Source organism: Rhamphochromis sp. 'chilingali' (genome assembly GCF_963969265.1).
Source record: "Rhamphochromis sp. 'chilingali' genome assembly, chromosome: 3".
NCBI lineage: Eukaryota > Metazoa > Chordata > Actinopteri > Cichliformes > Cichlidae > Rhamphochromis > Rhamphochromis sp. 'chilingali'.
This window is the reverse complement of record NC_137931.1, coordinates 43,757,347-43,782,581: the sequence shown is the minus strand read 5'-3', so window position 1 is coordinate 43,782,581 and position 25,235 is coordinate 43,757,347. Positions and strand designations below refer to the sequence as shown.

The window sequence follows — 25,235 nt, the reverse complement described above, 5'->3', positions numbered from 1 at the left end:
TGGGTCCAATTCAATTCAATTCAATTCAATTCAGTTTTATTCATATAGCGCCAAATCACAACAAAAGTCGCCTCAAGGCGCTTCATAGATACAGAGAAAAACCCAACAATCATATGACCCCCTATGAGCAAGCACTTTGGCGACAGTGGGAAGGAAAAACTCCCTTTTAACAGGAAGAAACCTCCAAGAGAACCAGGCTCAGGGAGGGGCGGGGCCAACTGCTGCGACCGGTTGGGGTGAGAGAAGGAAGACAGGATAAAGACATGCTGTGGAAGAGAGACAGAGGTTAATAACAGATATGATTCAGTGCAGAGAGGTCTGTTAACACATAGTGACTGAGAAAGGTGACTGGAAAGGAAACACCCAGTGCATCATGGGAATCCCCGGCAGCCTACATCTATTGCAGCATAACTAAGGGAGGATTCAGGGTCACCTGGTCCAGCCCTAACTATATGCTTTAGCAAAAAGGAAAGTTTGAAGCCTAATCTTAAAAGTAGAGATAGTGTCTGTCTCCCGAATCCAAACTGGAAGCTGGTTCCACAGAAGAGGGGCCTGAAAACTGAAGGCTCTGCCTCCCATTCTACTTTTAAATACTCTAGGAACAACAAGTAGGCCTGCAGAGCGAGAACGAAGTGCTCTAATAGGGTGATATGGTACTACAAGGTCATTAAGATAAGATGGGGCCTGATTATTTAAGACCTTGTATGTGAGGAGCAGGATTTTGAATTCTGGGTTTAACAGGAAGCCAAAACAGGAGAAATCTGCTCTCTTTCTAGTCCCTGTCAGGACTCTTGCTGCAGCATTTTGGATTAACTGAAGACTTTTCAGGGAGTTTTTAGGACATCCTGATAATAATGAATTACAGTCGTCCAGCCTGGAAGTAATAAATGCATGAACTAGTTTTTCAGCGTCACTCTGAGATAGGATATTTCTAACTTTAGAGATGTTGCGCAAATGGAAGAAAGCAGTCTTACATATTTGTTTAATATGTGCGTTGAAGGACATGTCCTGGTCAAAAATGACTCCAAGGTTCCTCACAGTATTACTGGAGCCCAAGGTAATGCCATCCAGAGTAAGAATCTGCTTAGATACCATATTTCTAAGATTTTCAGGGCCGAGTACAATAACCTCAGTTTGATCTGAATTAAGAAGCAGAAACGTCCTACCTCAGCTTTTGCTGGGACCGTCACAGGAAAGTCCTGCAAAGTTATTTTGCTTTTATCCAATTGTACTTTATTTTGACTAGGCATTCAGGAATGGGAATTGTGTATCAGTTGCTTTTCTCATCGCTGGCATGTTATTCTGACAGTTGCACATTGCAAACTCATAGCAGCGGAGGTTTTGTACACTTGGTTTACCTGTTTTTAAGGCTGCATTCAGACTATCTTAGAGATAAACAATCAGCAAGAAAACTGATCAAGAATCAGTAGGAAAGTGATAAAGAATCACACGTGTAAACAGATTAGCAATACAATCTTTAAAATAATCACGCCTAATACTAACTGATAATCCCTTCAATTCACTTAACATGCTGTAAATTAAGACTGAAATGTAAATAAAGTAAACCTTATTAGTCAAGTCATATTATATAAATGTAAAGAGCATTCTAATAATATGACTTAATTTATTATGACATTATATTGTTTGTTAACAACAATCATCAAGTCAATTTATTTATGAGCACATTTAAAAACAACAAACATTCACCAAAATCCTGAAGTAAAGGATTAAACCATAATCGGCCGTGGTTCAGGGGGTTGGGAAGCTCATCTGTAACCGGAAGGTCGCCGGTTTGATCCCCCAGCTCTCTCTGTCCTGGTCGTTGTGTCCTTGGGCAAGACACTTCACCCTAACGCCTCCTGGTGTTGGCCAGAGGGGCCGATGGCGTGATATGGCAGCCTCGCTTCTGTCAGTCTCCCCCAGGGCAGCTGTGGCTACAGCTGTGGTTTGTGTGAATGTGAGAGTGAATGAATGGTGGTATTGTAAAGCGCTTTGGGTGCCTAGAAAAGCGCTATATAAATGCAATCCATAATTATCAATAAAACACCATGAGCTTCTAATTTTAAGGTAAAATTGTTCCAAAGTGTAGGTGCAGCTACAGCAAAGGCTAAATCTCTTCTGCGCTCCGCTTTCATCTGCTTTCTGGTACAATGAGAAGCATCTGGTCAGTTGACCTTAATGATCTTTTGGGACTGGGCATAGTTAAAAGATCAGAAAGGTAAAGAGATGCTAACCCATTTAGTGACTCTTAAAAACAAACAATAAATCTTAAAATCAACTCCAAAGTGCACTGGGAGCCAGTGTGAAGAAGCCAGCTTCAAAAAGTTTAGCGCCATCATTGATTTTATGTTTGCAAGACCGTCAGGCATGATTTTCAAAGGGGTTGTGGAAGAAAATTTTGTGAATCACTGGCATAACACTGAAATGAAATTCCAATTTTTCTGGAAAATTGAACCTAATGGGAGCATGTAGAATGAGAAGAACAGGAACAAGAACTGGTCCTTGGGGGACCCCAGACTGAGAGGGGAGCAGGTGTTAGCGAAAAGCCACCTAAACTGATCGAAAACCTTCTGCCTGTTAAGGAAGATCTAAAACATTGGAGAGCAGCCGCTTTAAGGCCCACACAGCTCTCCAGTCTAGAGATTAGGATACCATAATCCACTGTATCAAATGCACCACTTAGGCCTTAGGTCAAATGCTCACTCAGGTCAAACATATGAAAAATGTTATTACATGTGTGCTTCCACTGAGATATACCAGTAGTCCAAACCAGAAAGCTGTTATATATGGGCCTGTGTTATCTTTTAGCGTCAGTGGTTTTGGACTTGAAATTAAATTTGCACTGACGTATTGTACACATGGATACGGACATGTTTTCCTTCCCATTTATCACCAACTGGTAGCGATGTAGGGCACCAGAGGAGAGACCGAGCAACCTACAGAACAATTCCCTGTCCTCTCATATCCTGTTGGGCCACAGAGGCCAGTTTGTAGGTGAACCTCTGAACTTCATTACATAATGACAGGGGAAGTCATCCGTCAGTGCAGTGAAGTGTGATGGACCGCAGCTATGTCCCCCTTTTTCTCTCCCTCTGTGAGGAAGCCGCCGCTTCCAGTGTGTGAGGCTGACAGCGCAATGAGTCTGAAGTGTTTGTGTAAGCCTAAATCAGTTTGAGAGAGAGTCTGGGGAAGCGATCCAGGGGGCTCAAAAGCGCATGTGTGTGCGTCCCTCCCTAATGATTTATTGTGACAAATGATCGGCCATAAACAAACAGCAAGCAAGCCACCCGCCTGTCCACACAAACAAACAAACAAGCAGAGGAGACGGACAAACAGGCCGTCAGGCAGAGTGATGGCAGAGTTTAAGATGATCAATCAAAGTTCGACAGGCAAGTGAGTTCAGTTGGTTGTGATAAACAATTAAGAGTGCACAGTTGTTTGCGTGCTCATGCATGCCTGCACACCGACTGGTATTAATAAGCGTGTGAACATGTGTTTTTGGCATGAATTTAAAAGTATGTGCTGTTGCCAGTCTGGCCGTCATGAGTGCGTATGCGTGTGTTTCGCAGAGAGCAAGTGTGTGCGATGTAACCCAAGCCAGAGCGGCACAACACAGCAGCCTGTTCAAAGGCCTGTTTGTATTATTACAGCTTGTGCAGCTGCTCGGTACAGACAAACAAGGCTTAGAGCTCTGAGCTACAAAACACAGACCTCCCACCCCATTGCAGAAACCCCTGTGGTCCAGCCCAGCCCAGCATTGTGGTTCAGAAATGGACAAACAAACGCCTGCGTAGATAAACTGCCAGGCATGAGGAGAAGTTTGCTGGAAAGCAGCAAAGAAGGAATGCAAATTCAGATCACTGCTAAAAGCAGCGTCCATCCTTTGTTTTGTGCTTTCCGTGACTTGTGGAAAAAAATTGGCCATCTGAGTCATTTCTACTGAATTTCCTCTGAACGGGCTCCATCGTTCTTAACTGCAGTGTGCTTTTGTTCTGTTATTAAAGGCGTTTCCATGATGCACAGCTTTGTTTCCAAATGATGTTGTTTATTTCTTTAAAGTAGATATGCTATACTTAGGTCAACATTTATGTAAGGAGGGCCCCTCCATGCGGCATTCTCTCCCTGCGAAAGGTCTGGAAAGTGCCTATACATTTCTACGACGCAGTGTAATGCGTAACGTTAGCTCCTGTCAAAATATTGAGTCTCCATTTCACATTTGCTTTTTAAATCTCACATACTACTGTGAGCAATCACCCTAAAAACAAAATATTGCTTTATATACACAGGGATCAACTTAGAAAGCTGATGAAAATTAATGCCTGTGTTTTTAGTGCAGACTTTTTTTTCCGGCAATATTTCTTCACTGTGTGTACTCAGTGTGCACTTAGTTGCCCTCTGAACAGCGCTCTCCTCTGGAGATCACCACAAATGGATCTGATTGTGGTGATTAAGATCAGAGTAAGCTAACACTCTTGCTCTCCTCTCGCGCCTCTTGCTCCCTCACCTTCTCTAGTCCTCTACTCTGTTCACCTTATTCCATGCCTATGTTTACTCCCCTGCACCCTCTGTCCTCATCACTCGTCTGCCTCACTTCTCCATTCCTCATCTATCCCGCTCTCTTCCTCCTCCTCTCTCCTTGTGTTCCTGCTCCCTCTCTGACTCGGGGTCCCTGTGTGCCTGTATGTAACATCAGTAAAGCTGTCAGGCAGCCAGGCCAAGGTAAACAGCCCAGCACCGGGTTCAGGGGTGATGGGGGCCGAGATGTTTTTCCTCAGGAACCAAGGGACCCCTGGAGGCTTCTGGCTGGGGCCAGGGAGGGGCCAAGGGGGGGAAGATGATCCCCTAAGTTGCCCCCCAAAAGAACGCACACTAACCAGTTTATCTTTTTTTCTCTTCCAGTCGTGATCTTCTGCCTTTTGTCACTTTCCTCCTCATCGCTCTGTTTGTGGTTCTCTCATTCTGCATCTCTCTGCGTTCTGTGTTGGCATCTGTGTACACAGCCCTTCAGCAGCATCTACTTCACACATATACAGCCATTCATCATCACTCTTATACACACTTTCATTCACAGTCTTTTCCCCAAAGCATTCCTCTGCTGGAACAAAGAAGATATGCACATGTGTGTACCTTTAAAATTTCCTGAATACGTACAGTATGCAGCACCTGGGAGAAGTGAAATCAGGAAAAAAATAAGGCGTTTATTTCAGAATGCAAGCCAGTTAAAGTGAAACAAAAAGAGTATTTTAACTTGATGTGCTTCTGGAAATATTCACTAAATCCATTATGTCAGGAGGATGAGGGGGAAACTGAGGAAGAAAAGAGGAGAAAGAGGATAAGGAAGGATGTCAAGAGGAAAGAAAGGGACACTGCAAAGGGAGAGAAAGAAAATATAGAGAAGGGTTGGGAAAGGAGGAAAGGGGAATAGGGAAGGGATAGAAAGAGATAGGTGTGAAGTGATATCCCTCACCCAGGCGTGACCCCTCTCAGCCCCAGTGCTGCTCTGTCTGAGTGAAGCAGACGGCCCAGAGAAGGAGAGAGAGATAGGGAAAAGCCAGAAGTTGCATATCAGAGCCAGCACTAAAAGCACAGCAACTGGGAACAAGGAGACAGAAAGCTGGAGAGGAAAAGAGAAAGGGATTGCTGGAAGTTAAAGAAGAGTGTGTGTGTGTGGGGGGGGGGGGGGGGGGGGGGTATGAGTTTAAAGGAAGAAGTCAAAGAAGAAATGCAACAGGCAGAGGGGAAAATTGTTGAATGAGGATGGGAGCTGGTCGGGCCAAGAAAAGCATGTAGAATTGAATTAGGGGAGGGAGTGCCACCAAGCAAACCAAGAGGAGAGGAAAGCAGGGGTGCAAAGAGGAAGAAGAGGACCATTACCCTTCGTACATCAGCCGTTACGTCCTTTAGCAGCTGTCGGTGAAGGAAAAAAAAAAAGAAATACTGCAGAGTGGATGGAAGGATTACGATAATTGGAAAGGAGTTAAGAAAGGGAGAGCAGATTCGGATGAAAAAGAGGTTAAGACCAGACTTTGCAAATATTGTTTCTTTTTAACCTTTTGCGAGCAACAGGTGGGACTGGTTTAATGGACAGAGGGACACCCAAAGCATTATATGTATTTACTGTGGAAGAACAATTCAAACCCTGAAAGGGTGCCAAGATTTTCCCTGGGTAAAGTTTGTCAGAAAATTAATATTAGTTTACCAATGATTTTATGTGGTTAATCAGTCACAACTCCAATAAATTATTTACTTTTTTGACATTTAAAACTTTTCTCATTGATATTCAATCCAGACCAGATCCTGAAGGGGTAAATGTAAGAATAGAAGGTGAGGGAGCAGGAGAGATCCTTAGCCCAAGAGACCAGTAGGAGTTTAATTTTAAGAGATTTGCTGACATTCCCACCTGCAGACATGAATCCCTAACCTTTTGATAAGCACTTCAGTTATCTGGATGGGTCATGTTATCAATCTGTCTATTTAATTTGTCATCACATCTCCATCTCTCTTCCTCCTCGCCTTCTACTTCTCATCTGTTCTTCTTCCTGTTGTAGTTTCCAGCAGCCTTCCTGTTGCAAGTCCTCATCAATCCCACGCTGCCACAATTGTCTGTGACAGCACACTAACAGGCCTGTGACTGACCTGCCACCCAGACAGCCTGCCCCAACCAGCCACAATATGGTGAAAGACAAACAGGCGGGAACACCAACAACTCATTTCCCTCCTCTCCAGATCTTATTGGTGCCTGACTGCGTGTCCTGCCTCTCTCTGCTAATGCAGTCTAAACTTCTCTCAGCGCAGTCACTGCCTGCTACCTGCCTCCATATCATGCTGTAAAACTGCATGATTGCTCTAGGGATGCAATGTAGGTCTCTCAGTCAGTCCAGCACTTCAGTCCGGACTGAATAATCCACCCACAGCTGCCATGAATTTTTGCAGACATTCAAGGTTCCCATATAGTAAAACCCAGTAATGCTGATGATCCCATTTTTTCCTACCAAGAACTTGACATTTGTGGTATTTGAGTAAAATTTCTCATAGGGGACCTATTATGCCTTTTTTTTCTCTCATATATATGCTGTTACAATTGTAGATGCTCATATTAAACATGGCCCAAATTTCAAATAAAAGAGTCAACATGTGTGCAAGAAAATAAGTCCAAACCTCAGGATTCAAGCTGCTCTGAAGACCACAGTTCAAACTTTTTTTTCTTCTTCTCTGCATCATATGGTTATCTCAGGCACAGCAGCCGTACCCACCTTCTGTTTCCAAGGGGCAGCTAATCAGAAAAAAATGGTTCAAAGTTGTGATTATTTGGCTTGCCCAGCTTCAGGAGCCAAAAACGTGCCATCCCACACTGCACAATACTTTATTTATTTATTTATTTATTTATCAGTCATTAAGCTTAAAAAGGGGGGGGGGGGGGGGGTAGGCTGATTCTCATTTTGATAACTGTTTGTTTTAGTTAATTGTCCTGTTTTTAAAAAAAAAACAACAAAAGAAAATCATCTGCATTCAGCCGGGTCCCACTTACAGTGGCTCACTTCACAGTTTGAGAACCAGCTGCCTTAAAAAGAGAGTGGGCTACTGGGGGAAGATCCCCACCCCAGTTTCATGGTTAATAGCCTTTCTTGAGGACAAATTTCAGTGGAGGTTTTTACTTTAATAGAAAAAGATTCATTATTTCAACCTTTCATCTCAATTTATGCTTGAAGTTAACATTTGCATTAGAAAACAACGGGAATTTTAAAGTTTGTTTGTTTTTATGAATCATGGTCCACACATTGTGTCCAGTTAATATGTTAATTTTCATTTTGTCAAACTTCATAAGGCTTACATTTGATTTTTTTGTTTATTTGTTTGTTTGTTTTGCAGATGAGACCACATTTACCAAATAAATGTCTTCAAAACTTCCAGTGATCCAATAAACCCAAATAATCTGAAAACGAAAGGCAACTGGAAACCTTTGAATTTCATTTTTTGAAGCCACATTAGTCATCAAACAGACTCTAACACACTAACCAGACTTTTCATTTTTACGACTGCAGATGACCATTGAACAGGAAAATTTCTGCTAATTACCCACACTTTTGTCACTCAGTTCCACTTAGAAATTAATGAACTTCAAGCTGTTTCTCACTGCGGGAACACATCATGGAGAAACAGGAGGAAAGACAGAGTGACACCACCGTCGTGTTCCTATGCCGAATAGATAAATAGCGAAATCTGTCAAAAATGCAGCATTCCGAGTACGATTATGTCTTGGTGGCACTTTTTGAAATATAGCTTGTGAGTAGGGGTCTTTCTAACTCTTTTGCTCTAACGCTTTTGCTCCCTTTCTCTCTCACACACATACAAACTCCCACTCCCCCACTCTTGATCTACTTAGATCTGCAACATCTAACTGCCACTTAACCTCACTTTCTCTACTTACCCATCTGCTCGCCCCTTCAGCTTCCAATCCATCATCCAGCCGCGCCTCTAGCCCTGTGAAATGACTCTACTAGTCATGAACAACATTAACCTCCCCCATCCAAATGCACACAAACACACGCACACATCGATACACGCACGTACGAGCACACATGTGATCAGATGCCCCTTTACCTCTACTTAGAGTGCAATCTCAAGCTACTTCACCCCTGCATCAGCCTCTCTCTCTGTTGTTTCTCTGCTCTGCTTTCCCTTCTTTATGTGTGACATTTCTCCTCTGGATGGGGCCTCAGAGTAGCCCTATCATCTTTGGCCTTTTCATTTGGCTCGCCTTTGAACCTGGGTTTTCTGTGAACTCCATTGCAATCACACACAGACACACACACACAGATGAACTCACAGATGTTAAAATACACTCCATTTATGATACATCAGGCCTAATTGGATTTCAGCATTCCAGCCTCAGTACAAAGAACACGTACACGGTCTTGAAATGAACCACAGTGTCTTTATCACATTATTTCTTTTTTTTTATGAACCGACTCAGATTAATAACATGAAAAAGAGGGGAAAAAATCTAAACAAAGGCGTTGCACTCTTTGATGCTTTTCAGGGACGATTTTCATAAATGAGGTGTGTGATGTGTGTGTTGAGTCAACATGTTTGTGGTGTTTAAAGATGGATTTTGTACAGTCATACCTTTGTTAGGCTCATACTGTGTTGTTTTTTTGTCTACCTGCATGCATAGATGAACTATACCGCTAAAAATGACATTTCAAACCAATATAAAACCACAGATACGCTGGCTTTACTTTACTTATCATTTAATAAGAAGAAACATGAGTCCATGTATGCATATTTATGCAGTATTTTCTTGTTTTAACTTATTGTGTCTTCAATAAAGCCCTAAACTCCCTGCAAATCAGACAATGGGATCCTCCTGCGTTGTTTCTTTTTGCAAATAAAAAACCTCAGCTCTACCAGATGGGACAAAATAATTTAACTGTTTAAGCACAATGTTGTAACCATGGTTTTTTTTTTTTAATCTCTCTTTATCCACGTCTTTCAGTCTTGTAATTCTTACTGTACACTCTGCCTCTCCACTGAAGTGGCTGCTCGCAGGCTATGTTGCTGCTGACTCTATAACTGATGTTGTGGCTCCTCAGGGCTCTTATGTGCTGAAGAATCATATGGGCCTATATTGTGTGCAATTGTACAGCACTTTCAGCCAATAACTCACATAGAAACTGTATCCACAGCAAAACTCTTCAGACACAAACACTAACAATAACCACCTATATATATATATTATTTTTCAATCATACATAAACATATAGCAAACAGATCGATATATCTACCTATCTGTTTATAAACGTTTTCCCTTGAGCAGCTGCAGGCATAGACATATTGATGACTTATGAGATTGATAAATAAATAAAAACTTTTCTTTTCGAAAGCACCCTCACCTGGCCTTTAGACTTGGCCAACCACTTTAAATTTAAAATGAACCACACAAATCATAACCATAAAGTTTTTAAAAACAGTCCCTTTTATTAAGCATGGACTCAAATTAAGTCACAGAGCATATTTTGCACAGAAATTGAATTTTATAAAAAAGAAAACAGCCCCTGTCCATTAGAGCAAGTCTATCCAGGAAAAAAAAAGTGGCCCATGAGATTAACAGTGTCATTTGACAGTCGTTCCTGTCCACATGTGATTTCCTCTGTGTATACAAGCGCTTTCCGCTGGGTGAAATGTGTGCACAATGCGCATGCTCATGGGCTGCAGGGCTCCCTGTGTGCCTTATCCTTGTCAAGTCTGCTTCTCAGATCAACGCTGGTGGCTGACTGTGAGCTGTTCCGAGGAGGAGAAAGTTAGGTGTTGGGGGACCTTAGGGTGTTGGGGAGGTAGTGGGGGTGGTGGGGTGTTCTGGTGGGTCAGCACAGAGAGATTGTAAAGATAGAAATAAATGGACAGCGTGGACACAATGTCTGATAGCAGGTCCAGCTGAGAAAACAAAAATACCCACGGAGCACTAAAACCTGAGGGGTGAAAAGTATGCCGGTCTGGAGAGAGGTCAGATTCCCCACCATATCTAATTCAATTTTACAAACTGTAAGAAAACACGCTGCTGTTGCTGCTGCTGCTGCTGCTCTCCAAGCGCTGGGGAAAATGTGCTGCAAGTATGTCCGTTTTTACACTTCGTGATCAAACTTCTTTCTTCTTCCAGTGAGTCGGAAACGGCAACGTTTCGTTTCGCTTGTTGAGCAAACCGAACAAGGAAGGCTTCTGAATCCCTCCTCGATATTTTTATTAGAAGGGAGATTTTAAAAGATTGGTAGTCTAAAACAGCTTAAAAAATCCGATTCAATATTATTGTTAGATTAAAAAAATAAATAGGAGCTTAAGACTCAGTGGAAAGGATTATCTTTGCTGCTTGCAGTAGTACACGTTACGAGTTTAAAAGACAGCAAACCTGCTAAAATGAAGCCTAATGTTGGGCCAGGGGGACGTGCTTGCACGGTATCTTGTGCTGAATGTGGTCGTGTTTGAAAAGGCCACAAGAGGCTACAGACTGCACAGAGCTGCATGCGCTCTTGCTGGTGGTCCAGTCGGGCCTGGTAAAGACATTAGTGCAGCATTCTGGGAGGACGGGGAGTCCCATAGACAGCGCTCACTTCTCTAAATAAACATTAGTCTTAAAAAGTTTGGCCCCACGACCTCAGCGTGATCGCATTTCACTCTGGATAGTAAACTTGAATTTTATCACGAGGTTTTCGACGACTTTTGAAAACACACATTCACGCTGGAAAATAAAAATAGACGTCAGATTAAACAAAAAGTTCGTGTTCACATTTTGGTGAGAAATACACTTGCAACCAAGTTTGAAGTATAATCATTATGCTCTTGAAACCCACCAGCCCTGTGATCAATTAACAACCAAACACGCTGAAGCTGGCCTACAGTAGACTGGTACACGTGTACACGTGTGCATAATTTGTCCTCGCTTAAAAGAACTGGGATCAGTTCCTTCATTAGAAGAAAGATTTGTGTATTTAAATATGAATGTTTGTTATAAGTGGCTCGCTGATAATAACGGTTTAATTCATATTAAATACACGAAAGGGCAAATCTGAAGGTTTAACATCCACACTTTTGTCAACAACCCGATTTAATTAAAACAATAGCAACATAATGCTTTTTCCCGCTGTTTGTTCTATGGGGGTTAAATTAAACGCTTTATCTGCTCGGAGAATATATCCTAAATCAATAATTATAGGCTTTGATAAGTGGGTCGCAGCCATTAATCGCAGTAGATCCTTGCTGTGAGTCTAACGCGCTGGCATCAAAGGTCAACTGGAAGAAGCCAGTAAAAGCGCCCGCAGTGACACCGCTCAGTGTGCAAGAGCGACGGGCAGCAGCTGCGCCTCTCTGTCAAAGCGATAGAGAAAAGTGTTGCACTGTCGCCTTTCCGTTAGTGCGGCTAAGCCAAACCGGGGAGACGGACTGCGGGAGGAGAAACCGAGTGCCAAACATAAGGTCCGAGGACTACCTGAGGGCCTTACAAGGCACTCGTTAGGTCCCTTTTCGATGTAGCCCTAAATGCATCGAAAGTGAGTGTGCAATGCTTTCAGATCAATAGTTGCGCATTGTGCCATTTCTTTAAACTGCTTCCAGAGACAGATGTGTGAACAGTCACGGGATCGCGTATGCGCAGGCCTTCAGTGGCGTGCAAAGCAGATGTACCCCTAAGTCCACGTATGTGGCCATTAAAAGAATGTATACCAATTTGCGCACAGGCGACACATTTATTAGTCACGGGCACTTCCCAAAGCTTTATTTTATCCACGTGGATCGTAAAATATGACAAATTAAAAATGACCAATAAAAAAAACTTTTTTTTTAAATCCAGTAAACACGAACCAGACTTTATACGATCCCCACTCTTCTTAAACAGGCTAGAATGACGGGTGCAGTAACCTTACCTGATATCATATTCTGGTGATCCTTGCGCAGTAATACTATCTTCAGTCATTAATACCCCTGCCCCGATAAAGCGTGTGTGTGCATAGACCAGGCAGGCCATCGTCTTTATTTTCTGCAGCAGGTGTTCTTTTAGTCTGTCGAGTCGGCAGGGCGAAGATCTTCCAAAGTTAATATTGTGTTTCCAGAGATGATGGGGAGTTCACTGTCCTCGCTTTGTTTACACATTCTAAATTAATTAAGCGAAGGATTCCTCTGTCTGTTGCAAAAACACGGAGGCTGGAGGGAGGCTGGGTGCAGCGAGGGGAGGCTGTGATTTATTGCGGCGGTGCAGATATAGGGCCGCGGATCGCCTCTCCTCCAGGCCGGGGAGCCGCGGACCGAGCCAACATTCCTGTGCGGGGGCGAGAAAGGGAGGCTCGCCTGCACGCACATAAAAACACAAGGGACGTGGAGAGGGTGATCTCTATGGGACAAGAAATGGTCATGTATACAAGTGAAAGTATCTGGGGGGAAAGTGCATAAAAATGAAGGAAGGAAGCCTCACCAGTGCTTTCACAAGTCGAGGGGAAACAACGTGGAGTGTCTCTGTCTATGTGTGTGTGTCCAGAATGTCCCCACCAGTATAACGAGAATGGTTTGTTTTTATTATTAGCACACTCCAGAGTTATCCCAACTGTGCAGCAGCAGGTTTTATAATTATGTATCCAGGCAGGCCTGTAGGAGCATAACCAGCGGAGGTTAAGGAGGAATCTGATTTCTCTCATCAGAGGAATCTGTTTGTATCATAGAACAAAGTTGACGGATTTTAAAGCTTATAGATGAATCTTTTAAAATAGGAAGCCAGCTTTTGTGCCTTTAAGGCTACAGGAGGCGGGTATTCTCATCCTACATATTGGCATCTTTATATTATATTATATTATATTATATTATATTATATTATATTATATTATATTATATTATATTATATTATATTATATATGAGTAAACGTGACTATTCTCTTAACACCCCGAAATCAGGAACTTGACCTTGATTATCGTACGCAGTCACACATCCCGCAGAAAAATCACACACACACTCATGGTGTCCTTGTACTGTCAGCGCACTCTGTCCTTACGTCCTTCAAGATGCAGCGGTGAACGATGCATCGATCGGGGACATGACGTTATTGGCAGGGCTGTGAGATATTTAAGTAAAACGATTTTATTTAATCCTCTGGGGTCATATAGTGTGTACTGAAAAACATTAATAATAATCATCATTATCATCATCATCATAATCCTGGTTACCATATAATTTATTATTATTATTATTATTATTATTATTATTATTATTATTATTATTATTATTATTATTATTATTATTATTACTATATGACCTAGCTCTTTATTTTTCCCGAGGACTTGAAGAGCCTAAAGGGAACAAATATTTAGAATGAAATGAAAATAGTTCTAAATGTATGTTGACATCTAAAGCCTATAAATAAATTTTAGCGGGTTTAAGGCTGCTTATACGCCCAAGCAGGGGCATATGGAAGCGGTTAGAAAGAGACTGGAATTGCCCCGAAAACTAAAATGTGTTTATGGTGACTGTTGAGTCATTTGGCTGTCACTTCACATAGCACTCAGTTATTTCGTTTGAGGGAAAACGTCACGAAAATGACGAATGTCGTTGTGGTGTCGGGATCAAGTCGCAGTCTGGTGCTGAAAGCACGGGTGGTCTCGGAGTGACAACAGCGCCAAAGAACTTTATGAAGCATTAAGCTATCAGTGTGCATGCAGTGATTACATGCTGCGTGGGACTTGCATGACAAATTAAAGAGTGTTTTTAAAGATGCGCCCCTGATATCTTTGTGTTTGTGCTCGTTGCTCGCAGTGGTTTGAGGAAGAGCAAGTTCCACTTCTATTCTGGTCACAAGCCTTTAATCTTACAGCAGAGATGGAGCTTGGATGGTCAGTGCGCATTCGAGCTGAAAATCCATACAAATTAGTTCAGTCTCAAATGGTCCGTTTTCAAAGCTCTTTCCCTCTGCATGAACCTCCCCGTGGCGGATCTGTAGCTTGCATTAAAAGTCTCGCGATTTTTATTGGCTTCGTTTTCGTTCCTGTCGTTATTTAACCATTTAACCACCTCTGCACACGCTTGATGTGGATTTTAATGGTCTGATGCGGCGCATAATGACTCCCTATCAGCGTGGGCGTGCGGAGAAAACTCTCAATAGTGCGCTAATGTTTTTTCCACCTCATTTACTCTGCAAATTATACATAGAGGATATCAATTAACACTGTGGATATACCGGGAGAGGCGCTAATCATAATGATTTCCCAAAAGCAGTATGCGACTTTTATTAGTTGTCCAATTTTAGCTAACAAGGAGAGGAGAAGAAATAGAAATGAAATAAAGGCTGCTTCTGAGTAAAGAAAGTAGTCATGTGTTGGTTTTCGTTTCAAAGACTTTCAGTGAGCTGTGCTGAGGGGAAAACACAGGAGTCAGCCCTCCCACCCTTCATCCTTAATAATCATCTGTCAAAACACCCACAAACTAATTTAACCATTTGCGCACAGATCTGGTAAATAAAAGAGGCTTTACACCAGCTTCTGTCTGGAAACATGTGCTCCAACAACTCTGAAAAAGACCAATAGGCCTGTTTTCTGTAGCCGGACTTGTCCCACTGTTTCTTTTGAACGTATCCCGAGACAACACAGATGACATGAAAGCCGAGCAAACCGAGGGCCTTTTGAGAAGATTGCTTTTCAGGGTCCAAATGCATGTGGCTGGTCTCACAGGGGACCGCTCGCTGTGCGCACATTCACTCCCCTGGGCCAGGGGTCCACACTGACAACATCAACAAACGGCCAAAAAGCCGCATTATGGTGGATTAGGAGCCTGGTGAAAAATGCTGCTACAAATTAGCAACGAAAGCCCAAAAGACCGTGGGTATATCCTTGTTCACTTTCAATTACAGACCGCCGAGGCCCGCTAATGTTCCCATTCATTTAAAGCCTTTGTAACTCGCTAGAAAATGGTCCTTTACAAGCGAGCAAGAGCCACACAAGGGGAATGCATGCCCACTGTTGCGTGATATTCGTGAGTGTTATAAACGTCGAGCCGTGTTTGAAACATTTAAAACCGAATTTTGTGGGTTTCGTTTCTCACAGCTTAAATTAGTCTTAATTTAGCGGACTGCATGCCCAGGACGCCAAATTGGTTTAATTGGTCAAATCAACACCTGAATTAGTCACATTTAGGAATTGAACGACTGATACAAACATCGTTAAAACTGTGGGTTATTCAGGTGGGCAGGATATGGACTGTAAGTGTCATTATAAATAAATAAATAAATAAAAGTAGCTTAAATGCAATGAAATCTACGACATTTAGTTTTCAGTTTAAAAAATTGTTGCAAATATAACATGAATGCAATTCGTTATTGTTCAGTCTATGGCGTCGAGTCTGCTTGAAGGTCATCTTCCCATGCAATAAAAAAAAACATTTCTTTAAGTCACAAACATTTATTATTCTTGTCATTACAACAAAAATGACCTATGAACATTTAGGTGTTTTTCTATTGGCAACACATGACATACTGTATGCTTCACAGATTAAATTGCGAATAGGTAGGAACGAACAATTAAAAGGTTGAGAGAGGTAATACGCTCTTTAATACCAAAAGTCACATAGCCTAAGGGTCCACTGACAACATGAAATGATATTGTCACAAATTTACCATGTAGAGAAGATTCAGGGGGAGTGATAGTGGAAAAATTGTAGTGTTATTTTTTTAAATTTCAGAAACACCCCTTTGTCTCCGTGTGCTTTCTAAGTAAAAACCTGAGTTTACAGTCTCTTGTCAGCATATCTCAACAACAGTGCCACTTTTTCTATAGACACAAAATAAAAATAAAAAACAATATAAATCAGAATAAAATTCTCAATTGTATTTTGGAAAAAAAAATCAAAAATAATCCCCCGTAACCACTTAGGACAAATTTAACTTATGTTAAAATAACAGACTCCTTTTTTCCCCTCCACTGACAATTGAAGGCCACACGCCACACTGCAGGCCAGCATTATTTAAAAAGCTCCCTCTCCGAGTTTCTCTTGCTTTTGTCTCTCAATATTATACACATATTTACACCCTATAAATAAACCTGTCTCTCCTCGTACACTGTTAAGAAACTGGGAGAACAAGAAACATTCTTACTTCCCGAAGAATGTTTACCCTACCTTCACAGAGGACGACGCCACAATTGATTTTTTTTTCATGAAAAATATTCAGAGGGCATTCTGGCAGTCTTTTCTTTTTCTCCTATTTCTTAAAAAGGGCAAGTGTTCATATTCGGGGTTTTACTGGAAAAAGTTTGACTCTGCGGCCCAGGTTGTAATATGCTCTCCTGTGCTAAGTTCAAATGACTTGAGGCAGAGGCCAGTGCTGGGGTCAGCATGGCCAGAATCTGAGCCTGGCTTCCCGGCTGTGCGCTGTAGGAAGAAGCGGTGGAGTTGGCTGCACCAATGATATTATCAATGGAGAACGAAGGTCGACTCGGGGCGCTGGAGTCCGTCTTGAGGGGTGGCAGAGAGGGGCTTAGCTGAGGATAAAAAGGCTTTCTTAAATCGGTCCCTAAAAGGGAGGGCAGATGATGCGGCGCGGGGAATATGGAGGCTGATGAGGGCAAGGTGCAGGGGGCGTTAGGGAACGGGAAGGAACCACCTGTGTGGTGTGGGTGGTAAGGGTTGTGGGCTGCGTGGAAGTTCTGCAGCTGAAGTCCATAGTTGTATCCATACGGCGCATATCCAAATCCTGGTAGAAAGCCACCGGAGTCCCTGAGGATATCATTATTTTGGTGCCTCTTGAAGCGCTTCCGCCTGCGCAAGAAGCTCCCGTTGTCGAACATGTCTGCGGAATCCGGGTCGAGAGTCCAGTAGTTGCCCTTCCCGGGGTTGCCGGGCTCCCGTGGGATTTTCACAAAGCAGTCGTTAAGGGAAAGGTTGTGACGAATGGAGTTTTGCCACGCAGGGAATTTTTCCCGGTAATAGGGAAATCTATTGCTAATAAACTCGCAGATCTCACTCAGAGTGAGACGTTTCTTGGGGCTCTGCAGGATGGCCATGGTGATCAGAGCGATGTAAGAGTACGGTGGTTTCACAAGTGCACTTTTTCTGGGTTTGTCCCCAATCGCAGTCCCGGTCTCTGCATTGGACCCGACCTGATCTGACGGGCAGTCAGAGCTGCTGAGCCCTGGAGAGGCAACCCTCTCGGCCGTGTTCTGGGAGTAATTATCGTCCGAGTCATTGTCGAAGTTGAAGTCATGGTGGATGTACTTTCCGTCTTTTCCAACCGATATGTCACCACCAACCACATCGATGTCCACATCCTCGGACAATGCAGAGCTGTCGGACATATCCGTCCCTAAAGTCATCCTTGGAGTTGCCGCTTGTCTTCCTCCTCTCTCCCAGATTTCCTCCTGCTCTCGTCCGGTGAGGCTACAGAGCGAGAGCGCGCACACACCCTTCCTCTCTGCCTTACAACCACACAAGGGTTTTATTGCAGCTTTATCTCCAACTACCGAAATCACACATGGCTAAAATTGAAAAAGACAAATAACTCTTTGACCTGTGGATTTGGCGTGTCCTCGGAGTCCGAGTCTGGTCAAGCGGGGCCGTGCGACGCTCTCATCGAGAAAACTTCTGGGAGTCACGCGTAAAAAAATAGAGTCAAAGATCAACGATCTTGCACCGATAAGAAGTCGTGTTTTCCTCAGACACGATGGTTTCCGTCTGTGATCACTTCAAGCTTATTCTTATTGTTCAAAAACCTACTTCGGGGCATCCAAATGTCTTTTCAAAAAAGCTTTTACGCACAAGATTGGGTAGGTATCCAGCCAGACTGTCACACTATCCTCCTTAGTGCTCAAAAGGTATTTATAGGGCCACGCTGATCACGTGGTCTTTGAGTCACTGTTACCAGGAACTGGACGAAATTATCCAGCAAAAAACAATATTTGCATTTGCTCTTGAATATTATATCATAAGTTAAAATGTTATACTAATAACAGAAGCACTCAAGTCTACACAGGTTGAAACGACATCAGTTGTTCCCTTGTATATGTACATATTTTAAGACCTCCAAGTGCGAAGATCTCAAATATTCTGTGCATATTTTATGCTTTATCAGAGGGAAAAGAATATAAGAAATAGGTATGTGAATGTATGTGTTAAAAGTGAAAAACTGTCTTACTGGTAGCTTCTTATTCACTTTAAAAAAAAGAAAGAAAAAAGTTTCATACCTGGACATGAAGTGTTTGATTCACTTAAAGAAGACACCGTGACTTCAGGGGAAGGTGCACCACTGATGGTGACTGATCAGAAAAAAGATTATAAAATTATTATTATCATTATTGATAATAATAATAATAAAATAATATAATAATAATAATAATAATAATAATAATAATAATAATAATAATAATAATAATAATAATAATAATGCACGCATATTGAGAGAAATCAAAATTTTGAATCTGTTCATAAAGTAAAAAAGATGGAAAAGAAAAGATAATAACAATCTGCAGCTCAAGTTATTATTATTACTAGTATTGTTATAAAGCTTTTTAATTGAGGTTAATTTATGAAATAGAGTGCACAGCACTTTAAAATCCGAGTGTGAAATAGATTTTTTTTTAAATATACATATTTTACTAAAATAGTCCTCGACACGTTTTGGGTTTTTTTTTTGTTCAGTATTTTACATTTTTCTTTCGATTTTATCTAATGTAACGTAACCTTAAATCCGTTTTGTTTATTCAAGTATCCAAAGTGCTGCATAAATAAGTTGTACAAGCAGAGCATGCACAACTGTCTGAAAGGTTTCAGACAGGCGCATAATTCCGTGATTCAAACGAAGAAAAAATTCTCACGGGTTTAGTGTTTTCCTCATCAACAATTCGCAGCATTATTCGTGGGCATTTTTTGCATATTTTACAGTGTTACACGGGGGTATAGTGTGCCGCAACCTGCTTCAATTCATCTTCGTGAAAGGCCAGGAGCAGATGACAAAGTGCAATGTGTGCGGGCTTATTTAAAGCAGGCGGGCATTCCAGTTCATTATGGGGCAGAAACATCGAATTACTGTAATGCGTTTACATCAGCACCCCATTAATCCTAGCTACAGGTCAAACAGCAAACAGATCAGATTCATATATGTCATATTTTTTGCTTTTAGGGTGGGTTTTTTGTTTGTTTGTTTTTGGGTTTGGGAAAGTCAAAGAACAAGACTTTCATGCGTTTTCGACGACACTTGTTTTCTTTATGTTGTTTGTTGCCTTTTCTTGAACAGTGTGTGTGTGTGTGTGTGTGTGTGTGTGTGTGTGTGTGTGTGTGTGTGTGTGTGTGTGTGTGTGTGTGTGTGTGTGTGTTGTTTTTACTGATAGAGCAAGTTCAAATCGAGCATGCGTAACCTTAAACATGGAAGCGCTTGCTGATCTATGTGTCCTGCTCTCTGACCTGCCTGTCACAAGTCTTTAAAAATCTGAAATAGACGCTCTGACACCTGCCTGACAGCTACCCAAGAGACATAACACATTAACTTATATTAGATCATTCTTACGGAACCCAAGGCCCAGCCTTAGTTTTATTCACAGATCAGCGAAAATATTGCTCTTATTTGTTTATTTATTCCCTCTATTATCTTTTAAAACACCGACCATATGTCACAATGACCTGCCTTACGAACAGAAGGGGTAGCAATTCGCATTGCCTTCATTTGATAACTAATGCTGGTTTTTTACTTACAGTATAACCAATGAATTAATTATATACATATTTACGTAAAAATATTGTCAGTCTACTTAATGCTACGTGTGTAATCACGCGGAAGTAAGAAGAGTAAGAGTTACCGGAGCTTTTGAGAAGTTATCATCTTTTAAAGCTTCAGTAGGCGTTAGTTCATATTCTCTGCGACTCTCAAAAAGAAGAGGCTTATTTCAGTTTATGGTGTTAAGGCGCCCTCTGCTGTTTGCAGAGCAGTGATGATTAAAGTCTTGCACTCGCAGGTGAGACTAGCTGTGACTCATTCAAGCAGCAAATCGGTAAAACTTGCACTGACTGGCAGAGGTTATTGAAACATTCTCACGTAATGAGGAAACCACTTTATACAATGCAAAAGCCTTTGTTAGAAAAATTAATATAGTTTTATTTTTTTTATAATGCCAGAGAAGTACATAACTTCTATATTAGGCTATAAAATATCAACTACTGTTGATGTGCAACACAACACTTCCTGAAATAAACTGTCTGGCTGAATAGACGGTTAGTGCTTGACTTGAGGTTAAGGGAGCAGATTGTACTGTGAGACTAACACCTGCTGAAAACTCATATGTAATGTAAATGAAGCCTGGTATAGCTACACATGAGCGCCTGCTGGATATTATTTTTAAATTGATGGCAAATAAAGAATAAAAATGTGATCATAATGACTGGATTGTGGCTTTCCTGGATGTCCTTTGGGATACTTAAAAAATAACATTTTGCTTAAACAGTCACATTGTGTGTCTCAAACCTTCAGTGCGTTTTGTTGACGTAAGCACTTTTCAGCACTTGAATATGAAAATTAGATTGAGATTGCATCTCAGTGATGAAACACGAACACCGAACAAGACTTACCAACAAAATAAAAATTTAAATAAGCTCATTTCAATAAATCAGAAAGTGTTTTCACTGGTGACTGCTCTTCAAAATATGTTCGGGTAAATCATAATTCAAAAAGTTAATGATTAAAAAACTTAATGGAGGGTGGAGAAAATTATACAAGCTGGACACGTCGTGCCTTTGCTTCCACCTAGTGGTGAGGCAGCTGTCCGAGTCCTTCGGCGACTTCAGCGCTTCAGAGTTATCTAATAAAAGTTTTGGGGCGTTTTTGCTGAATACACGGTTGTTGTGATTGGTTGGCGTGAGGTTTGGGCGGTGATGAGCAGACCTGGACTTTGAATTTGACTTTTCTGTTAGAATTGTTAGAAATTGTTGGGTTTTATCCTTCAAACGGAACAACCATTACAGTTTATACTTGCAAGTAAGTGCTTTACTCATGGGTATGTTTGCGTTTCCACAAATTTGTCCCAGGTGCCTAAAACGGAATGTTTTTCTTACACCTTTCTTCAATCTGTATTATAAGTCAAATATAAGTCATATAACTGTTTACACGATAATTTATCCCAACTATATACCTCAGAGATAAAAAAAAAAAAAAAATTGTCCCAGCTGTTGTCTGAAACATATTTTGTCTCCAGCAATAACTGCTATGCACACTTTCTTTATGTCCTTATTTCATTAGATTACCAGGAAATTAATTTCCACAAAATACGGCTCATATGTGGCTCTTTTTTTGTTGTTTTCTTTTCTTGTGTTGTATTGCTGTTGTTACAATTCACAAGTCTAGAAAATTACATGTAAAAATCCATAAAGAGGAAAAGCCTACAAGATATTAAAGATTATTATAGCAGGGATGCTTAACATAGCATAACAGTAATTAATAATTAATTAACAAATTAAAAAAAAAGGCTTAATGCAGGTTTTGGGGCATTTATTTATTTATTTTTACAGTTTGAGTATCTTTGTTAAATCGCCATGCATCTTTGCTAACCTGAATTCCATGTGATTGGTATCAAATTCAAGAATGATGGTAAAGATGATTTTATTTTTAGTTTTGAGTCTAGTTTTTTAATTGAACACTTCTCAATAAAAACTCTATTTGTTTTATGTCATTTATTATTGATTATGTCAGTGAAATACATTTAAAATATAATTATTCATTCGTGCATTTGAACACAGAAAGTTCGAGTCTACCTGTACCCAACTCAAGACGTCATTTTAAAAGTGTGGATTTTGAATGGTTCATTGGTGATTCGTGGTGATGCAATGATTCATTCCAAAGAACTGACTAAAGTGGTTTATTTGTGAACTGGTTTAATATTTTCTCACACCAATTTAGGTTAAATCAATGTAAGAAAACTGTGTTCATAGATTTTAGCTTGTATTGACATGGAATCTTTTAAAAATAAATATTACCCATTTTCATAGTTTTAAAGTTTTAAATGGTCAAGGAAAAAGGCTACATTTACTTTACTGTAAAAATCCTTTTTATTTCCTTTTTATATCCTTTGTCGCGTGTAATGCTAACACCCTTCCTTTAATAAAGTCTTTACATCAGCACAATATTTACATAAAAAAAACAGCAGACGTGAAACAGCAGACGTGAACAGTCTATAAGTCTATAAGAAACATGTAAACTTAAAAACAAACGGCAAAATACAGGAAATACGAAAGCAGTGTTTCACAGATTAGTACATATTGAGATACACTCATGGAATGTGTCAAACTAAATGGCTTTACACCTTTTCAAATAGGAATGTTTCATAGTGAGGCTCGGTCTTATTGTGTCATGTCCTTTTGAGCTTGGCAAAAATTAAATTCCGAAATTCCAGCGTGAACTAAATCTATTATTTATTGTTATGCTGACTGAATAATATGGACCTTTTATTTTTAAGCTGTTCTTCTGATTAATTTGGGGCTTTTTCCTTTAATGGGCAATTTAGGTCTAGAATCCTTCCTGTCTGCACTCAATTAAGTTTTTAGTTTTCATCTTACATATACCGCTCTAATCCTGACGCAAAGTTGGCTTGTCTCATGTAAGTGTTGTTGTAGTTCATGGGGCTGGAGAGGCCCAGTAGCTGCTCCGAGTGCTCGGCGCAGGAGCTCGGGCGCAATGCCGGTAGGGAGAGCCGGTTGCTCGTACAGTACACTTGGGAGCTGCCCGGGGAGAATCCGGACTGGGTCATGGTGGGTAGATTTGGAGGAGAAGCCGGAGAGGAATATGGGTACCCGGTGGTCAGGTTGGATGAAAGGTTCCCGCTGTTTCTGCTCAGCATGTTCGCTGACGGGTTGACAGTCTGAGTCTGGAAGCAAGCAGACGGGTCGGCGCCGGTTACCGAGCAGCTGGAGGTCATAGTGCTCAGATCGCCTCCACCCAGTCCCAGCGCTTGGGAGTTGAGGTCCCCAACTGGGCCGCTCTGCACAACCGTCTGCTGACTGATGATGTTGTCGATGCTGAACATGCGCGGCTGTCCTTGGCTGACTCCAGCAGAGGTCTGGTAATGATGCAGCATGGCTGGGTGTGGGGATGTGGCCGTCAGCTGAGAGCCGTAACCTGACCCTATGCCGGCATACAGGGCGTTTGGATACGAAGGCCTTCCCATTGGCGTTGGCGTAAAAGCGCTGGAGCTCTGCATGTAACCGGGGTATGTGCTAACGTCTGTGCGCTTGAATCTTTTCCTTCTCCTCAAAAAACTTCCGTTGTCAAACATGTCCTCAGCTGCGGGGTCTAACGTCCAGTAATTGCCTTTACCTGGTCTGCCGGGCTCCCGGGGGATCTTCACAAAGCAGTCATTGAGCGTGAGGTTGTGGCGGATTGAGTTCTGCCACTTCTTCGAGTTCTCCCTGTAGAAAGGAAAGCGCTCCATTATGAACTTATAAATGCCCCCTAAGGTGAGTTTCCTCTCCGGGGAGTTGGCAATGGCCATTGCGATGAGAGCGATGTAGCTGTAGGGAGGCTTCCCCCTCTGGACGGGCCTCTTCCTCCTGCGGCTCCCCGAGGGCAGGTGCTCTTCAGTCTGACCCAGAGCGCCTCCGTCCTCCGTGTTGGGACTGTTTCCTCGGGGCTCGGACTTGATCAAAATGCTTTCCTTTGACCGGGCCTGCAGCATCAAAGGCGGCGGAGGCAGTGGCGAGTCCAGGCTCACATTTGGAGACATGACAACAGGACTTGCCTCGGCAGGTGATTGCTCTGCGGTCATGTTGCACATGCCAGAGAAGTAGGAATAATTTGCTAGATTCATAAAAGAACCAATGCAACGATCGCCTTTTTGTCGAAATGATCAGCAGGGGAAAGAATCAACCAGGTGCATGTACAGCCCCTTGCTCTGGCCCCTATCCTGCCCTGGTGTTTGGGGTAGTGTGTGTGTCAGTTCAGGTGAGAGAAAGGCGTTGACAGTTTTATATGACAGGGCAGGAATGACGCCACTGAGTAGCCAGTGACGACTGAGGCAGGAGGACCCACCGAGTACTCACCCAGAAATTGACAATTTTCTAACAGACTGCTGTTTATATAATACAAAGACTTGCATGTAATGCTAAATTTTTAGATTGTAAAAAGTGTTGTATTTTTACATTGTAGGATTTAACATCTTTAATCAGAAGAGGCCCGTATATGGCAGAACCAAACAATAATATTGCATTTATTTGTCATTCTCACATGGATGTAATGTTTGAGACACTAACAAAAATTTTAGTGGCGATGCATTCTCTGTCTCTCTCTCTCTCTTTCTCCTTGTGTGTCTTTATCTCAGCTGCTCTCTCTGTGCTTTCACTAATGCCTGTGTGTATATCCAGGGCAGAAACAACACTCGGAGAGCTGCTCCATGCTACTCCAAACCCAACAGCCAATCCACCAATTGAAAAATAATAACAAGCCACTGAAAACAAGCAATTGAGCTATCAAAGCTTTTGGGCAAGAAAAGTAAATATCCCTTCATTTCATTTTCATTTTTGGAGAGTGATAATCAAACACTCCCCGTGGTGTAGAGGAGAGGTGTTATCTTATGGATTTTGAAGTAAAAACAGGGTTGTGCACACAGTTGGTATGCAGACAACACTCTTTGAAGACCAGAACTTGAAAGTGCTTTTAATTGATCATTCAGGCAAAAAAGAAGGCTGAAGTTAATTGCACAGGTAAAACGCACAGAGATGAACTACCAGTGTTTAAAATGTGGGT

The 25,235-nt window shown here is 41.7% G+C and overlaps 2 protein-coding genes across 2 annotated transcripts; both read right to left on the bottom strand.

Annotated features, from left to right (window-relative positions):
• Positions 1 to 15,686: 15,686 nt before the first annotated feature.
• Positions 15,687 to 18,325, bottom strand: foxd2 (forkhead box D2). Its single transcript, XM_080876918.1, has 2 exons — positions 18,027 to 18,325; positions 15,687 to 17,930 (listed from the first exon to the last, which is right to left on the bottom strand). The coding sequence occupies exon 2, from the start codon at positions 17,830 to 17,832 to the stop codon at positions 16,729 to 16,731; it is 1,104 nt and encodes a 367-aa protein (XP_080733044.1). The 5' UTR covers positions 17,833 to 17,930; positions 18,027 to 18,325; the 3' UTR covers positions 15,687 to 16,728.
• A 3,716-nt stretch (positions 18,326 to 22,041) lies between these two features.
• On the bottom strand, positions 22,042 to 24,441 carry foxe3 (forkhead box E3). The gene has a single exon (XM_080878061.1). The coding sequence runs from the start codon at positions 24,298 to 24,300 to the stop codon at positions 23,050 to 23,052; it is 1,251 nt and encodes a 416-aa protein (XP_080734187.1). The 5' UTR covers positions 24,301 to 24,441; the 3' UTR covers positions 22,042 to 23,049.
• Positions 24,442 to 25,235: the final 794 nt, after the last annotated feature.

What these genes read in the sequence shown, in the direction of transcription:
- foxd2 (XM_080876918.1), bottom strand. Translation starts at nt 17,832, where the DNA reads ATGACTTTAGGGACGGATATGTCCGACAGCTCTGCATTGTCCGAGGAT.
- foxe3 (XM_080878061.1), bottom strand. Translation starts at nt 24,300, where the DNA reads ATGAATCTAGCAAATTATTCCTACTTCTCTGGCATGTGCAACATGACC.